This window comes from Megalobrama amblycephala, linkage group LG8 (assembly GCF_018812025.1).
Source record: "Megalobrama amblycephala isolate DHTTF-2021 linkage group LG8, ASM1881202v1, whole genome shotgun sequence".
Classification (NCBI taxonomy): domain Eukaryota; kingdom Metazoa; phylum Chordata; class Actinopteri; order Cypriniformes; family Xenocyprididae; genus Megalobrama; species Megalobrama amblycephala.
In genome coordinates, this window is record NC_063051.1 from 7,611,362 (window position 1) to 7,628,945 (window position 17,584).

At 36.5% G+C, this 17,584-nt stretch overlaps 2 protein-coding genes across 2 annotated transcripts; one reads left to right on the forward strand and one right to left on the reverse strand.

Moving 5' to 3' along the window:
• Positions 1-49: 49 nt before the first annotated feature.
• On the reverse strand, positions 50-8,737 carry slc5a8l (solute carrier family 5 member 8, like). Its single transcript, XM_048198991.1, has 15 exons — positions 8,056-8,737; positions 6,950-7,015; positions 6,684-6,735; positions 5,527-5,594; positions 3,651-3,805; positions 3,072-3,212; positions 2,830-2,959; positions 2,661-2,749; positions 2,175-2,287; positions 1,979-2,046; positions 1,738-1,824; positions 1,381-1,571; positions 891-1,000; positions 721-809; positions 50-465 (listed from the first exon to the last, which is right to left on the reverse strand). The coding sequence occupies exons 1-15, from the start codon at positions 8,407-8,409 to the stop codon at positions 346-348; spliced, it is 1,833 nt and encodes a 610-aa protein (XP_048054948.1). The 5' UTR covers positions 8,410-8,737; the 3' UTR covers positions 50-345.
• Positions 8,738-11,778: 3,041 nt separating this feature from the next.
• tshba (thyroid stimulating hormone subunit beta a) lies at positions 11,779-14,356 on the forward strand. The gene is made up of 2 exons (XM_048198448.1): positions 11,779-12,193; positions 13,644-14,356. The coding sequence occupies exons 1-2, from the start codon at positions 11,951-11,953 to the stop codon at positions 13,935-13,937; spliced, it is 537 nt and encodes a 178-aa protein (XP_048054405.1). The 5' UTR covers positions 11,779-11,950; the 3' UTR covers positions 13,938-14,356.
• The last annotated feature ends 3,228 nt before the right edge of the window (positions 14,357-17,584 follow it).

Here is a 17,584-nt window from a genome sequence, read left to right on the forward strand (position 1 = left end):
CTTTTTTCTGCTTCCTTTTGTGTGTTAATGATTCTCAGTGAGTTTGACAATCATTTGTCAAATTTTATTTCAAAACAACTCCGATTTAATACAAAACTTTTAGTAAAAACAGCAGTGTAAATTATTCAAAACTTGATCATGAAAATCGCAGACTGTCTATAGTTTGAGAACAGCCCGTATACAGTAGTCTGCTGGCACAAAAATAGACAGTTAATATTAATTTCTTGTTTTTCTTATAGGAAGGTTTTTTTTAAAAAAGAAAAAAATTATCATCATCGCTTAGCAATTTCAACATACAAAAATACAGTCATAATTTACTATTTACAACATATCCATATTTCACATCTAAAACTTTGTGATCTTCTCCTTCTGGTCTTTCTCTTTCAGTGCAATTTCATTGTCATAGAAAACTGGACTGTCCAGACCCTGGATGTGGTTTGGCTCTTTCTCAATCAAGTCTGACACCTAAAAAGAAAAAATATGCAATGCAGTTAATAAGCATCTTTTGCAAAACTACAAAAATACAGTATACAAAAATGTATACTGTATTTACTATATACACATATATATATATATATATATATATATATATATATATATATATATATATATATATATATATGGGGGAGGGGGGGTTAAAATAACGTCACAATGCAAAAATATATAAATTGTTCTATATTTTTGGACAGTGTTTGTCACACTAGTAATGAAAGGTCTCACCTCTGAGTTTGAGTTTCTGCATCTAAAACAGATGAGATCTGACTTTCCAATAAAGAGCTCCGGCCGAACTTTCTGCTGTTTACAGCCACCTAAAATAAAAAAGTAAACAAAGTTTAGATTCAATCTCTGAGTGTTTGCCTCCCCAAGAAGATGAGAAAGAGTCATCTTACCTGTGATTGCACTAACTACTAGTCCTGTGATCATGGTCACCAGAATGCCCACAGGACAGAAGTACAGGTAGGACAGAGAATACCAGTTGTCTGCCAAAGCTGGTCTTGGCCTGAAGGACAGCATGAGACATTTACAGTTAACTTTGATGTCAGTGTGTTTGTTAGTTTTTGAAATGTGAGCAGTATAGATTTCATCAAAACAGACAGAAAAGATTTTTATATTAAGAATTAATACTTTTATTTAGCAAGAATGCATTTAATTGATCAATAGTGTAAAGACATTTATATTGTTACAAAATATTTCTATAATTGCTGTTTTTTCTCTTTTTTATTTCTATTCATCTATTTTGACTGCCCAAAAAAATAAGCAGAACAACTGTCTCCAACATTGATGATAAGAAATGTTTCATGAGCAGCAAATCAGCATATTAGAATGATTTCTGAAGGGACTGCACTAATGATATATATACATGAATTTGGGATTACTAACTGTGGAGTTGTGGTTTGTAGGACTGTGCTGAATGGTGTCATAGTGGTGGTTTCATTCACAATCTGTGCAATGCATCCTTCCACACTCAAAGGAAGGCGGAGGGTCTTCTCAGGTAAAGGAGGATACAACTGAGCTCCAATTCCCACCCATAACGTTATGACCAGGCCGGAAATCAAACCAACTAAGCCTCCCTGTAGGAATACATGAATTTTATTTAGTGTTAAAAGTGCAATGAGTACTTTTTCTTTATGTGACAGACAGTGGTCTTGAAATGTATACCAACTATGGGTGCGCTTGTCGCAAAATAAAAAATTACCGATGCAATATTGTAACTGAAATATTTGAAAAAGTTCTTACAGTGGAGTTCGCACAGCGGAAGAAGATGCCGAGGGTATAAAGGCCCAAGAGAGGCCCACTGATCATACCAAATATGGACAGAGCTGCCTGTGGAGGAAGGGATTCACAGCATGTCATTACAGTCTGTTATCAGCAGAGGGTGCTTTTGAGACAGTGAATAAAGTCAATGGATTTAAACCACAAGCAAGGACATTATTGCAGTATTATATTAAAAATGTACTTGTGCATAGAATAGGTTTACCTGCAGTATATTGCCCATCATGGAGGCAACACCAGCCATTCCAATGCATACAGCTCCAAAGAATACACCTAGAAATGAGCAGTACACCATTAAACTTCAACATGCACGTCAATCCATCTTCCCCCTCCATCTCCTGCTTCGTTCTGAAGTGAAGCATGCAGTTGTCAGTGTATACAGCTGTTGCACTGAAACTCACTCATGCCCATGTTGATCCAGGACAGCTGTCTCTCTGTCAGCCAGGGCCATGCTGGTTTCATAAAGTCTGACACTGTGACAGCCACCAGAGCGTTGATACTCGATGACACCGTACTGTTGAAACACAACACAAAAACTAGGACTGATTGTGTCTGATGTGTGACCTGACCTCAACAAAAATCAAACTCTCTCTCTCTCTCTCTCTCTCTCTCTCTCTCTCTATATATATATATATATATATATATATATATATATATATATATACAGGGTTGCCAGGTTTTCACAACAAAACCCGCCCAATTGCTACTCAACACTAGCTCAGTCGTGTTTCGGGGAGTAAAATCTGCATTTTTGGAGGGTTCCCTTGGTAAATTTTGCATTCCATAGGCTAAATAACATGTTATTTGGGGTCCCTTCAACCCGTGGACATGAAAAACTTTCCCAAAATGATCATAATGGACTTATTTGACAGATATTTTTTGTTCACCTTAATGTTCCACTGTAAGCTGCAGCCACAAACAAGCCTGGCAGTCCTGGGAAATCTGCTAGTATGTCCATTACCAGATAAGGGAGGAGCTGGAAAGCATTTAATTTGGTCAGATTAATTGTAAGCACTGTGAGAAAGATTAAGAGGTCACTGCTGGGACTTGTATTACCTGGTCTGAAGCTCCTACATCTTTATTGGTGAAAGGATCACAGTCTTTATAGATAGAGTACATGGTGAGACCAGAGAGCATGGCCAAACTCACTGTGACCCATAAGCCCACCATATTCAGATACAGAGATCTGTGTGGGCAAATATTGAGAGAACGCCAGTGTTTACATTTGAATATCTGCAGTATTAGCTGTAGGAGCATGAATAAAGTTGAATAATATCATGTCTTGAGTGAATACTCACAGCTTGGCATGAGTTATTGTCCGACAGGAAATGTAGCGCTGCACCTGTGATTGGTTGATTGAGTACATGGACGCCCACATCAGACTGCCGCCAACAACGATTGTCCAGAAACTATGACGCCTCAAAGGATCGGGATCAAAACTGAAAGAAACATTTTAGAGGTGAGTCTGTCTATCTATCTGTCTTTCTTTTTTTTGTGTAATTTTATCCTGTGATGGTAAAGCAGCCCACAGTGTCGAATAATCCTTCAGAAATCATTCTAATATGCTGATATAGTGCTCAAGAAACACATACTATTATTAATGTTGATTAATATTAATTTTTGTGGATTCCTTGATGAATAGAAAGTTCAAAAGAACAGCATTTATTTAAAATAGAAATCTTTTGTAACGTTACAAATGTCTTTACTCTCACTTGTGATCAATTTAATGTATCCTTGAACCTGAAAAACAAATTTTACTGACCCCAAACTTTTTATCAGTAGTGTGTATATATATATATATATATATATATATATATATATATATATATATATATGTGTGTGTGTGTGATCTAGTTTTCTAGACCAGATTTCTTTACCTGAATGTTTCCAAACGTCCTCCATAGTAGCTGTCGTTCCAGATCCTCCCGAGTCCGCCCTGCAGCACAGCCCCTCGAGCGATGACCGCCACAAACCCACCCAACATGATGATCATCTGGAACACATCTGTCCATATCACTGCCTTCAGCCCTCCCTGTTAACAAAAGCATTTTTGCATTAAAGGCACAAATTCATAAATAATGCAGGATGCCAGTTTGTGCACACCATAAGATGAGCACCTGAAGACCTTTCATTAAACAATGCTTTAAAAAAACATTTTTTTCTTAATGTGAAGAATATTTAATTATCAAAAGAGTCTTTTTTTTTCACTATAACAAACCTTTTGTGCATTGAAAATGTTTCATGAATGTTGTTCATGGAACCACTGATGCAATAAAGAACCTTAACCCTCTACCGCATAGTGTTGCCATATGGCAACATACTCTTTGTGTTCATTTCCTTGCCACCGTCTCTTTAAGAGAACATTCTAGTTTGTTTTTTTTGTTGGTAAGAGAAGACCTTAGTTTAGCCAATGATGTGCTTTGGTTGAGTCACATCACATGCAATTTTTTTTCTGTGACGCGATTTTCTGACAGACTGCCGACTCTTGTCGGTAGTTGCTGAAAGCAAACTAAAACGTCAGTAACAAACAAGGACCCGCCCATGTCACATTCACAAAAAAATTGTTAACATCATCTCAGGTAAGGTATGATGACATATTCACCACTCAAAAAAGTTTTTATGAAATTAGTTTTTGGTAAATCGAGAAAATGTCTGTGTTGCCATATGGAAACACTGCGCAATAATGGAATGACATTATTAGGTTAGATAGCAAGCAAAGGTCAGCTGCAGTCTGTTAAGCTGTAACAATAACAACATTAATGCTAGTGATATAATGTTGATTAGTAATTCGTTAAGGACTGCCATGACATTTGTATTATGGATTAAATCATATCAGAGATCTGCCATCACAGCCAGTACTACTGGCCCAGACCTACCACTGGCCTACCATGGTGTCTCAAAAAGGCAGGTGCAAGTGGATGTAAGTGTATTGTTAGGGTAAAGTGCACCAAATGTAATGTGTACATGTGTCTCACCTCTGGAAAAAAAAATGCTTTGTGAAGTTTCGTACAGAAAAAAGGTGATGTTTCAAGGATTATGGGGGGTTCATGTTCATAACCTTCCTCTCATAAGATTGTGTAATGTTGAATTTTCATGAACTGCAATGTCTTTGGTTTTATGTCAATGTTTTATGATACATGATGAACAGTATTAGATTTGTTTTTAACTGTCTACATTTGCAATTTAAATAATATTCATGAAAAATGTAATGAAATTTAAAGAATATAAAGCATTATTCAGCAAAAGAGAATGGAAAAACACAAGATGTTGGAAAATAAGTATAAGGTGTTGTTTATATTTACTGCTAAAGCTTATAATAGCACCAATTGATTCAATACAAACAACATTTCTGAGGAAAAATATCAACTATATACACTTACACTTATTCTAAGTTATTTCCATTATTGTACGTTGTTGCCATATGGCAACATATCATAAAGTACCTTAAAATAATATTTTTTTCCAAATTTTTTTTTTACAGCACTTTAAGTTAAGCCATTCTAAGAACAGAAAAAGAGTCAAATATTTTTTTTATAGATTTATCATAATGCGTGCAGTAGAGGGTTAATTTTTAAGAGTGTAGCATGAATGGAGCTTTTTCACAGCCTATATTGATTTTATTTTTCATAGAAGTTAATGCAAAACTAGTAAATGAGCCAGGGGTGTATGGGACATTAGGTTATCTTTTCTTTCCCTTTTCTGCAATCGCAAACAGTATGTGAAATTATGATTAAACTGAATGATGTTACTGACCAGGGTGCAGTAGATGATGCAGACGGCCCCTGTTGCCACAAGCACTCCCCACAGATCCAGACCTGTGACTGCAACACAAGAGAGTATTTACAGAAATGACTGTGTTTATGGGGTGTTTCATCAGTTAGAGGCACTTTTGACGGCTCAAACTGTCTTTAAAGCGTTAGTTCATCCAAAAAAGAAAATTCTGTAATCATTTACTCACCTTCATGTCGTTTCAAACCCGTCCGACTTTCGTTCATCTTCAGAACACAGATGATTTTTTTTTATGAAATCTGAGAGCTTTCTGTTCTTCCATTGACAGCTACTCTTCAAAAAGGGAACTTAAAACTAATGCATATGAATTGAGTGGTTTAGTCCAAATTTTCTGAAGAGACTCGATCGCTTTATACACCAAACAGATTGAATTTAGGCTTTAATTGACATATAAACTTTCATCAGCTCACACATCAGTTATGGTAAATGTAAGCTCAAGCATGTTCGCTTGATGTGCGAGAACCAGTGAGGTTCATTCTCGTGTGCTACGCAGCACTTTGAGCTTCTGCAAGAACCAATGAGGTTTGTTCTCGCTCATCAAGCAAGTTTGGTTGAGCTTCTGTTTATGTTCGCTGATCAATGTTTATATGTGACTAAAAGCCTAAATTCAATCTGTTCATCAAATAAAGTGATCGTGTCTCTTCAGAAAATTTGGACTAAACCACTCAATTGCGTAGCTGTCAGTGGAGGGATATAAAATATAAAAATATCTTAATTTGAGTTCTGAAGATGAACGAAAATCTAACGTGTTTGGAACGACATGAGAGCGAGTAAATGATAACAGAATTTTCATTTTTGGGTGAACTAACCCTATAAACTGTTTGTTTCATCAGTGAAAATGATATTTGGTAATGTATTGCCGTATTGGGGACAACTTTTTTGTTGTTGTTGTTATTAAAATTGTTTTTAATTGTACACAAAAGCTAAATAACACTCCTTGTAAGCATTTCTTTCCCTAAAAACATCACATGACAGAAAAGTTTCTCTAATTGAAGAATCACCAATATGCATTATTTGATTTAATATTCATGTGTGAAGTCATGAGGAGGCATTACTTTTTCTTCTGGCAGGCTTTGTTAAATGGCTTTTGACTAATACATGAAAGATGGTTCTTTACTTACTTTGATTAAGGGCAAGTGCAGGGGCATAGATAACCATGCCTGTGTATAAAGCCTATGAGAGATAACACCACCCATTAGATGATTGAACAAAAATCTCTTTTAGCCTAAAATGCGTCAATACTGCATATTATGTGACTTTATGACGTGGAATAGACGTAGACGCAACAGACATTGTTTTTCCAAAGCGATGCTCAATGACACAATCACTCATCAGATGCATGTTAGGTTATGTATAAAGTCATGCAAGAAGCTAAAATCCAACTTACGGTTTGAGCAATATACATGCTGGTTCCAATCACTCGTATGAGCTTGTTGAAACGCATTTCCAAGTACTGCAAAAACAAGTGACCAATTCAATTAATTATTAGCAAACGAATCAACAAATTTACATTATATAATTTACATCATTACACAAAACTCAGATTGTACAATGAACCATTACATATTGATTTTCTCAGATTAACATCATTGTTGTTTTAAAAGTTAATCATATGCTCTAAAAAATGCTGGGTTAAAAACAACCCAGAGATTGGGTTGTTTTAACCCAGCGGATGGGTTAAATGTTTGCCCAACATGCTGGGTAGTTTTATTTAACTTAAATATTGTTTAAAAATCACTATATTTCTCACTTAAAATGAACCCAAAATATCTTGGAAAGAACATGTATTAATATGTTTAATAAATCAACATTTAGTTTAATGAATAATAATTAATAAACATTTATTAAATCACTTTTTAATAAATGCTCACATTTTGATTATTATGGTTGCTTCTAGTAATTATATGTCTGATTTTTAATTTCCAACCTATTTTGGGCTCATTTTAAGCCAGCCATATAGTCATTTTTAAACAAGAGTTGAGTTAAATAAAACTGCCCAGCACGTTGGGCAAACATTTAACCCGACCTCTGGGTTTGTCCATTTTCAACCCAACTTGTGTTGTTTATATAACCCAGCATCTTTTATAGTGTAAGAACTGTGTGCCCTTTTAATTTTACTGTTTTCGAAATACACTCCATGAATATATTCTAACTCTAAATATATGCATTTTTGTTTTCATTTTGATTTATTTGACAAGTTTCGCTGTCTTTTTCACATGGACAGTGACCATGAATAGCTTTTGTACTTTGGATTATACAATAAAGCACTTCTCACTATGATAAATCTGTTTGTCAATAAACTATCCTGACATTGCCTCTTTCCCTTTAATCCTTTTAATCTCACTCTCTCTTTCTCTCTCTCGTCCTCATTGCATTTCCATCTATTGATTCTTTATCAAGCTCAGGCACAAATGGAGAGTCTGAGGGTGTTTTCAGTCTCTCTATGTTCTCTGTCCTCATGCAAACCCCTTGTGCCCAGTGTCGCCCTCTTACCTCATATGTGCTGGTGATGCCCAGGCGGTAAAACAGAGGCACGAAGATTTCAGCACTGATGGTGGACATGATGGTGTAAGAGAACATAAAGAGCCAGAACGGTGTGCCGAACATGTACGCCTCTGCAGGAGTGCCAATAACAGTGATCCCTGACATAAAACTAGCCGTTAGGGACAAAGCCACAGGCACCGCGGTCATCTGCCGGCCACCCAGTAGAAACTCTTCGCTGCTGGCCTCCTTGCGTCCACGGATGGCTTGGAACAAGCCGATGCCGGCTGCAAAAAGAATCAAGCCGGCGAACACCACATAGTCCCAGACTGAGAACGTCGCAACTGGTCCTCCGCCGCCCGGCATGATTGGGAAAGTGCACTTTGAGAGACCCTAAAACAGATATATACCCGGTGTCACGCCGGTCAGAAGTGATGTTTTGCTGGAAATTCCTCTGAAGCTTTTGCCAACAGTAGGACGAAACCAAGTAGCTCCGGTCAGTGCCAATAACTGATAAGGATTCAAGTCTTCTGTAATCTTGGACCAACCACAAAAAAACTTGAGTTAATGATCCCTCAAGGCCAGAAGATATATCAAGTTACATTGTAAAAGGAAGTGAATGTTTTTTATTCCTAATCTTGCCGGAACGGTTTAGTCGAAGTTTCTAAAGGAATTTAGGAGGATGCATTGTGCTGACTTTAACCTCGCTTAGTCAGTCAACTAATTTGCCCCCCGTAAGGTATCAAGGTAAACCAAAAGAAGAACTTTTAAGATTATTTCACAAGATCAAAGGACTTCCAGAAGATGACTAACATACCATTTCATTGTGTGCCCATAGCAGGTCATCCTAAACTCCTCAGTTCCTGGTACTGTTTTGAGGTTTACTTGAAATAAGACTTTTGTTTTTAGCTTAAAAAGTTTCCCGTAGTTCGTGTTGAATCATTATCTACCGACGGTTCCAGGTAAATCAGAAACAATAAGCAGTTTTCCAATCAGCTACAGCTTGACTGAAACATTACATACGATAAGATGAAGCAATTATTAACAGCATATGAATCCAGGGGTCTGGGACTTCGTCAAATAAGAGCAAGCAAATGATAGCCGTAAAATCTATAGACACTATTCAATAGCATAGGTGTACTGTGAACGTGAACCTTATAGTTCACGCCAGTAAAACAACACAAGTAATGGTTGAGGAAGTTAATCTGTGACACTGTCAAAACATCTTGACGGCGTGATGCTGTTACAGGTTCTCCAAGCTGCAAAACAATTTTTAATGGCATTCTTTCTCCTTTTTGAGCACTGAAGATACGTATCACTCAGGTGGAATTAACTGCATGCAAACTGTGCATGCATTTACTTTTCCATTTTCAATACTGTGAACTTTGCACACAAGATAAGGCCTGAAAGATTTATATGATGAGAGCTTGGTAAATTGACTGAACTGACAGCGTGTATCTTTATTAAAGATCAGATGTGTGATCTGCCAAGCGAGATGACTAAATGAAGCCAATTTGTTGCCATGCTTTGTTAAAATACAGCTTGATTTGTGTACATAACCCACATGGGATATATTTCAACACAGAGTATCTTAGGAACACCAAAACAGTATTAAATGGATCCTGTAATTATTATGGAAAAGTGACATTATATGAGTGTTTATGTCAAAGCTATCATGCAGTGGCAACATTGATACTGGATCAGACCCAAAAAGCTACTGAAAGGAAAATTCCAAATGAGATCTTTCTAATATTTCAATTGTTTACTGCAAAAGTAGATGTTGATTATCATTTAAGTCTCCTGCAGATTTTTCTCTAATAATCATGTCTGTTCATGAGATTAATTGAGATCTCAACAATGTCTCTTGGGCCACAAAGTCATAGGTCAGAGATTTTAATACAAAGTAATATAGCTTAAAATATTTCTCATCAATTCAAAATTTAAGAAGAAAAAAAAAACATTTAGAATTTATTATTTTTAATATTTATTTTGGAAGTCATTTTAGGAGAAACATGAGACTTAAGTTGATATTTAAATGCAATAGACCTGAGGACATGAAGAGCAGCAACCTCTCCTCATGTTTAGGAAAACCTCACTAATGCAGTGTGAATATTTAGTAGGCCCTTAATGGCAGCCATACAGCATGTGGGCGATTTGGTTAGCATCATTTTTATGCATGCTGCACAATAGTTGATGATGGAGATGATGGAGACAGATCAGGTTCAGTGTCTATATAAGAGCAGCAGCCTTTCAACACAAGCAGGCTTGATCAGATCCTCCAGGTAAGTGGTCCATTTGATTTACAATGTTACTGCTGTTTGCCAGCCAAAAAGAAGAAGAAAAGCTCAGAAAGACACATGAAAAGAGCTGTGAGACTCAGAATGTATTTTTGAGTTATAGTCCAAAAAGTGACTTTCTTTTAGCTGACTCTTTTTCATCATATGGACACATTTTTCTCATTGTAAAACCATGCTGATCCAGGCCAGTGGGCAGAGTGCATTTTTTTCGTATACCATAATGCTCTCTTTTTTACTGTGTAAACATGCATTAGACCAGGGGTTCTCAACTCTGGCCCTCAAGGTCCAATTTCATGGAGAGTTTAGCTCCAACCCTAATCAAACACACTTGAACAAGCTAATCAAGACCTTCAGGCTTAATAGAAAGCTACAGGCAGGTGTGTTTGATCACCGTTGGAACTAAACTCTGCTGGAAAGTGGACCATGAGTGCCAGAGTTGAGAACAAGTTCAAGTTAACTCTGCATTTTTTCTAATCATCAGTGTTGTATCTCTGCAGTTGGATACTATCATGCGACGTCTCACATTTTACTGCATAAACGCATTCTGTGAACGACCGTTTACATTTTTTCACTGTCAGTAATGCTATGAAATCATATGGAAGCCTATTTCCACCACATATGAAAACATTTTTTTTTTCGGAAATCGAAATTATGACATAGTCAATGAAGATGAAAAGTTGAAATGATGACTGAAAAAGTCGGAATTATGACATACTTTGCCAAAATTGTGACATACTAAGTAATAATTGACATACTAAGTCTATTTTGAACTTTATTTCAGAATTATGGGATAAATAGTTGATAATATGACATAAAAAGTAATAATTATGAGACCAAAAATCAAAATTATGGCATGCCATAATTGACATAGAAAGTCATAATTTCTACCTTTTGTCTCAATATTATGAATATGTCATAACTATGACTTTTTGTAATTATTATGACTTTTAATGTCATAATTATGACTTTTTAATGTCATAATTATGACTTTTTAATGTCACAATTATGATTTTTTAATATCAAAATTTTGAACTTTTTGTCATTATTTTGACTTTTCATCTCAGGAATATGACTTGTGTCATAATTTTGTCTTTTTATGTCATAATTATCATCTTAAAAATCATGATTTTTTTGGTGGTGGAAATAGGCTTCCATAAAATCATGAGTCACCCTATTGTGCTCTGCAAGTGAAGTCAGAAACATCATAATTACGAGTTCTGACACATGAATGACCGAGCAAAGTCTAAATTTATTCTAGATGATTCATTGATTTGAAACACTGATCTATAATATAAATTATATATATATATATAATAAGTGATAAATATAAGTGATAGTAATGAATATTTTTCATCATTTTGAATGCAGGTGTAATTATTTGGCTTTATTGTTCACAAAGTATTTCAACATGTTGTAATAACTAAAACCCAACTCGAAAGTACGAGTTTCCCAGGTGCACTTCAAGGCAGCATAACAATTCCCTGGAAACCACACAATAACAACAACAAGCCACGGTGGCAACTTGTGCAAGCATGTGCAACCACCACTCACATTTCTCATTCCTCAAATGCCAAATCTACAGACTTTTAAATCATGTTGCCTAGTTTACTATGTCTATTGTGATTTTTAGAGTTCATTTTACATTATATTCACTGTGGTTCTCCAACAGACATCCTGATACACTGCCAGCTATAATGTCTCCTCTGTGTGTGGTTGGCATGCTGGGACTTTTGATGAAGATAGCAGCACCTATGTGTGCCCCCACTGAGTACACCATTTACATCGAGAGACAGGAGTGCAATTACTGTGTGGCTGTCAACACCACCATCTGCATGGGCTTCTGTTTCTCCAGGGTAAGCAGCCACAGTTTATGTGAAGAAAAGTGAGGAGGGTATTGTAGAGAACTGGATCCAAGGAGAGACGCTTCAGCATGCAAGCTGTGACAAGCTGTTTAACAAAGATGATATCTGTCTCTGCTTTCTCACACCAGTGCCAAACCTGTGACTTTCGTTCTTCTGTGGATCACAATTAACACTTTTCCATTACATTTAATTTCATTTTGTGTTCCACAGAACAGTAAACATCATACACCCTTATAAGTAAATGTTCATGTTTTGCATATGGTTACATGAAGAACCGGTTATATGAAGAACCTTTAACATCCTTGAAACCACTTTGGCCCTGTTTACACCTGGTATTAAAGGGTTAGTTCACCCAAAAATGAAAATAATGCCATTTATTACTCATGTCGACTCATGTCGTTCCACACCCGTAAGACCTTCGTTCATCTTCGGAACACAAATTAAGATATTTTTGATAAAATCCGATGGCTCAGTGAGGCCTGCATTGCCAGCAAGACAATTAACACTTTCAATGCGCAGAAAGCTACTAAAGACATATTTAAAACAGTTCGTCACTACAGTGTTTCAACCTTAATGTTATGAAGCGATGAGAATACTTTTTGTGCTCCAAAAAAATAAATAAAAAATAGCGATATCTCGTGATGGGCGAGTTCAAAACACTGCTTCATGAAGCTTTGAAGCTTAACGAATCTTTTGTTTCGATTCAGTGGTTTGGAGCGTGAAAGTCACACCCCCCCAGTGGTGAATCACTGAAATTTTAAAACACTTATCACATAACGAAGCCTCGTTTACTGAAATCACGTAACCTTGGCGCTCCGAATCCCTGATTCAAAACAAAAGATTCGTAAAGCTTCATTAAGCGGTGTTTTAAAATCGCCCATCACTAGATATTGTCATAAAGTCGTTATTTTGTGGGGTTTTTTTAGGTCTTTTGTGGCTGTTCGAACCCATTCTACCATTCAAGTGTTTACACTACAAAAGCAATCAGGTCGAATATGTTTTCGACTACCTCTGGAAGTGGTCGAAAGTGGACAAGCTCAAAATGTTTCAGAACCCCTTTACCGTTGGATTTAGTGTCGTCCACTTGCGATCCGATCAACCAAAATGCATCTTAATACCAGGTGTAAACAGGGCCTAAAGGTTCTTTACAGTGAAAAGGGTTCGTTAGATTATTGAAATGTTCTAAACACTAAGAAAAACAAGGAATAATTCACTAAAAGGTTCTTTGGGAAACCAAAAATTAATCTTTTATGGAAAAACACCTTTTTGCAACTTTTATATTTAAGAGTGTTTGGGTATTGTTTTGAGGGTGAGTAAATGAATTTAACAAACAACTACTTTAAGAAATAAACTGGGATATTCTGGATCATAACCTCAAATGTTTTCAGAAATTATTTTCTGGCACTTTGGCTAAAAATGCTTAACTACATTCGTCCTATAGGACAGTAATGTGAAGGAGTTGGTGGGTCCTCGTTTCCTGGTTCAGAGGGGCTGCACCTATCAAGAAGTCGAGTACCGGACAGCCATCTTGCCTGGCTGTCCTTCATATGCAGACCCTCACTTCACCTATCCAGTTGCACTTAGTTGCCACTGCAGCACCTGTAACACCCACAGTGATGAATGTGCCCACAAAACCAGCAATGCTGCGAGGAAATGCTCCAAACCTGTCCGTCATCTGTACCCCGACCACGAGGAGAACAGCTACATCCAGCCATACTGGGAACAGTATGAATAATGTTTGATTATTCCTTGAATAAAACACTTAAAACAAAGTGTTTAAGTTGCAGCAGTTGACTGGGGACTGTTTTCTGTTAGATAATCATTGAGTAAACCTTATGTCACAAAGTTACCTAACTCATATGTTTACTGTATTTTATATCAAGCATCTGATGTCTTTAATGAGGCCAAAAGTGGTTAAAAAAGAAGGTGTGGTTTTAATGGGGTTCAAATACGTATGCTTTTATGGATAATAGACATTATGTGAACTTTAATGATGCTTTAGTATTTGATTGGCAGTGTCTCTATAAAAAAATTCAGAGGAAAAATCCTTCCATAAAAATGAGTTTTATCATTATTGTTGGTGTTTATGGTTTAACAATGGGTGTTTATGAAATTATTCATACTCTATTGTGGTTTCCAGTTGGTTGTAAGGACAACAGCTAGTCGTGCAATGGATTAAAGAATAACAAGAGGTCGAGTGAGTAAATTCAGTCACTGAACTCTAATGGCAATTTGTATTGATGGCTAATTCATATGAATTTGTACAATGTCTTTTGTACGTTTTCGTACAATCGTCTTACATCCTACTGATGGTTAGTTTAGAGGTGAACCTTCATGCTTATTTTTTCTTTAAAAAAAAACGTATATTTCCATAGGAATCACATCATACATAAGCAATAAGGTACGAGAGGCTGTGCTGTATCATGAATAAATCACAGCTGAGGGGTAGATGCGAAGCGCTTCGTGTCCTGCCTAACAACACCCTTCAGCCGTGACTTATTCACGATAAAGCACTAGCCTCAAGTACCTTATTGCTTTTATAAAATGGTTACCACACAATACAAGTATTAAAGCCAAACATATGTATCAATGCAACTTTCATGAAGAAAAGTTTCACTAAAAGCCTTCCTTCCGCCAGAAAAAAATAGTCCCTGACTGTAAACAGCAACAGAACAGAAGTTACATTATTACGCCATTAGATGGCGGCAAAGACTGTCTTTATGAGTGTGTCAGTCAGTAGTGAAGACTTTTACATTGAAAAGACTGAATTGTTGTGAACACAGAACAAGACGCAACTGACAAATGCGTTGACTAGCGCTGTCAGTCACGGGAAAACCTCTTAACTGTTCAAAGGACAAGATAATACATTGGACAATTATACAATTTTTTATTATGAACATAGGACTGACCTGAAGAAAAATGCTTAATCTGAATGCAGGTAATAAACTCGCTCATTCAATCTCTTTCTCACGATACTCTTCTACATAATACAGTAAGCTTCAATGAACAATATCACTTGAGAACATACAGTTTATGTTGCTAAGAGTGGTTGCTAAGGGTGTTGTGTAGTGATACACAGAACAGTTGGGTGAAGCGGTCATAGCCGTGTTTTATCATGAATAAAATACAGCTATTGACCAATCAGAATCAAGGACAGGAACTAACTGTATTATAAGAATTCATACGAAGTTGCCGCCTCGTAAATTAGTTACGATTTGTCATGAGATGTCACCGTTTTTAAAAATTCATGTTTTTGTAGTTTACACTTTATACAAACTTGCACATTGAAATCTGATTTCAAAAGTTTGCATTTTCAGGCCATGGACTGCCAAAATGCATGACATTTTTTTCCATTTTTAGTTGAAAACTGTCCCTAAATGACTAAACGATGATAAACCGGTTTCCCAAACATTCCCCCTGTCCGCCATTAGCCATCAAACAAACAGTCCCACTTTAAATGCCATTAGCTGAACTGATGTTGCTATGCTGAGAGAACCATTTGAAAACTGATTCTGAGATTGTGCCACTTGGTAAAACATTGTTTTGCCTAAATGTTGTTCATTAAACGATCTGCTTTGTATTGAACCACCATACAGTGTCATTGACTTTTAATTGTCTCAGAAGCAGTCGTCAATGTGGTGTGTTTGTGTGTAGTAAATGAGCAATCATTGCTGGATAATGCGTATTTAGAGAGGCAAACAGCTGTGGGTTATTTATATTACAAACCTACAGGATGGTTAACCCGAGTTTGCATTCATTCTAGACCTTTTGTTTCTGTCTTTATAGGCCATATTTTATTTTATGGCTAACTGTAACCAGCCGTTACTATGTCGTTCTTTTATGGCTGTCATGCAACAATATATTTTTCTTTTTTTATGTGTCAGAAAATAGAGAAGGGTTACAAGGGAGGGTGGGGAGAGAATTGCCTAGAGGTGAATCAGGAACTGACACCATGGTCACATGCTTGGAGTTCACAACAGGACAACAAATGAAATATGTCATGTCCCGCCTCTCGTTCAGTGTCCTATCAATCAGTACAAACATAACCTACTCCAACTTTGAAACAAATGCATGTCCTAATTAAGAAAAAACATACAGTATGTTCCCTTTGTTCCTGTTCAAATATGTAACAGTTGCAAATCAATCAATTTTAATTTGACATGTAAGGATTACACAATGGTGTAAGTTGTTCATCTTTCAGTTGTTATTTCATTATTTCTCCTTGTTGATTTTCCTTTAATGTTCATTCACATGTAGAGATGGCCATTCCACTGTGAACCCCTTTATATTATTCAAGGATTCCTGTCGGCTTGGTCACAATCTGGCCAATCAAATTAGAATGGCGCAGAGGCTTTCTTGACAATAGCGCATGAGTCTGTGTTTTGATAATCCAATGCCCTGATATAATAATACATCAAACAATAAAGCTGGTGGAATCTGGCTGCTCAGCAGTCTTTTACAGGGTTGGTGGGACTAGAATACCTTCCCCATGTGTTCAGTGTCCAGTGGAATTTTTCTGCTGCATTCCTCTTGCTAAAACTGGCTAGACTTGAAACATAAACCAAAGGTTGAGAAGCCAAAGGCTAAATTTCAGTGGGGGTTTTGTTGCTGAAGTTCAATAGTGTTGCATTCAAATAATTGAAGGTACATTCCAGTTGTTTCTTTGAGGTTTATGATGACTTTCCAGATGCCATTCAGGTCTCAACAAGTCACTCAAGTTACTCAAAAAATGAGTCTGATAAAAGCAGCATGACAGAAGAATACAGCTGTGAAATATAACAAACAATGTTTTCTTTTAATATATCAGTATCTAAATTAGAACTGATCAATGTGGATCACATGCTATGAGTCAATGGGCTAAATAAAGCTGTTACTGTGACCAGCTGCAGGCTTTATCATTTTAATGTTACACCTATAAGTTCATTATCTGTTATTTTAAGCATATCGGACAACTGTTTGCTTAATTTAGAACTGTATTTCAGTCTCAATCAGAGAAACAAAGATTAACACGTTGATTAGTCTCTGATCTTCTGGAGTTTCACTTAATCTCACTGAGAAGAGGTGTTGTTAGATTAGTACTTCCTGGTATTTACCTTCATCATGATCTGTAGAAAGAGGGTTGGCAGTGTTCTACATCTCTTAGGCTAAACTTAAACCAAACAAGTAAACACACTGTGCTTCATAACAGTTTATAATAACAGGGTTTCGGGAGAACTTCTAGAAGCTTGTTTTCATGTTGGCCTTCATACAGTGATTAGCACTTCTACACAAGCATTCTAATGTTAATCAGGGCAATCGAGAGAATTAGCTAACTAATGTCTGTGAAAGTATAGTTTACTTTATGTAATCGCTGTAGAACACATCTACTCTGGAAAAAAAAAA

Excerpts from the sequence above, each read along its gene's own strand:
- slc5a8l (XM_048198991.1), bottom strand. The coding sequence starts at position 8,409 with ATGCCGGGCGGCGGAGGACCAGTTGCGACGTTCTCAGTCTGGGACTAT. Across the intron at positions 2,288-2,660 it reads GCTTACAGTGGAACATTAAG|TACGGTGTCATCGAGTATCA; the intron begins GTGAACAAAAAA and ends GTGTTTCAACAG. Across the intron at positions 810-890 it reads AGTAGTTAGTGCAATCACAG|GTGGCTGTAAACAGCAGAAA; the intron begins GTAAGATGACTC and ends TTTTTATTTTAG.
- tshba (XM_048198448.1), top strand. The coding sequence starts at position 11,951 with ATGTCTATTGTGATTTTTAGAGTTCATTTTACATTATATTCACTGTGG. Across the intron at positions 12,194-13,643 it reads TGGGCTTCTGTTTCTCCAGG|GACAGTAATGTGAAGGAGTT; the intron begins GTAAGCAGCCAC and ends TTCGTCCTATAG.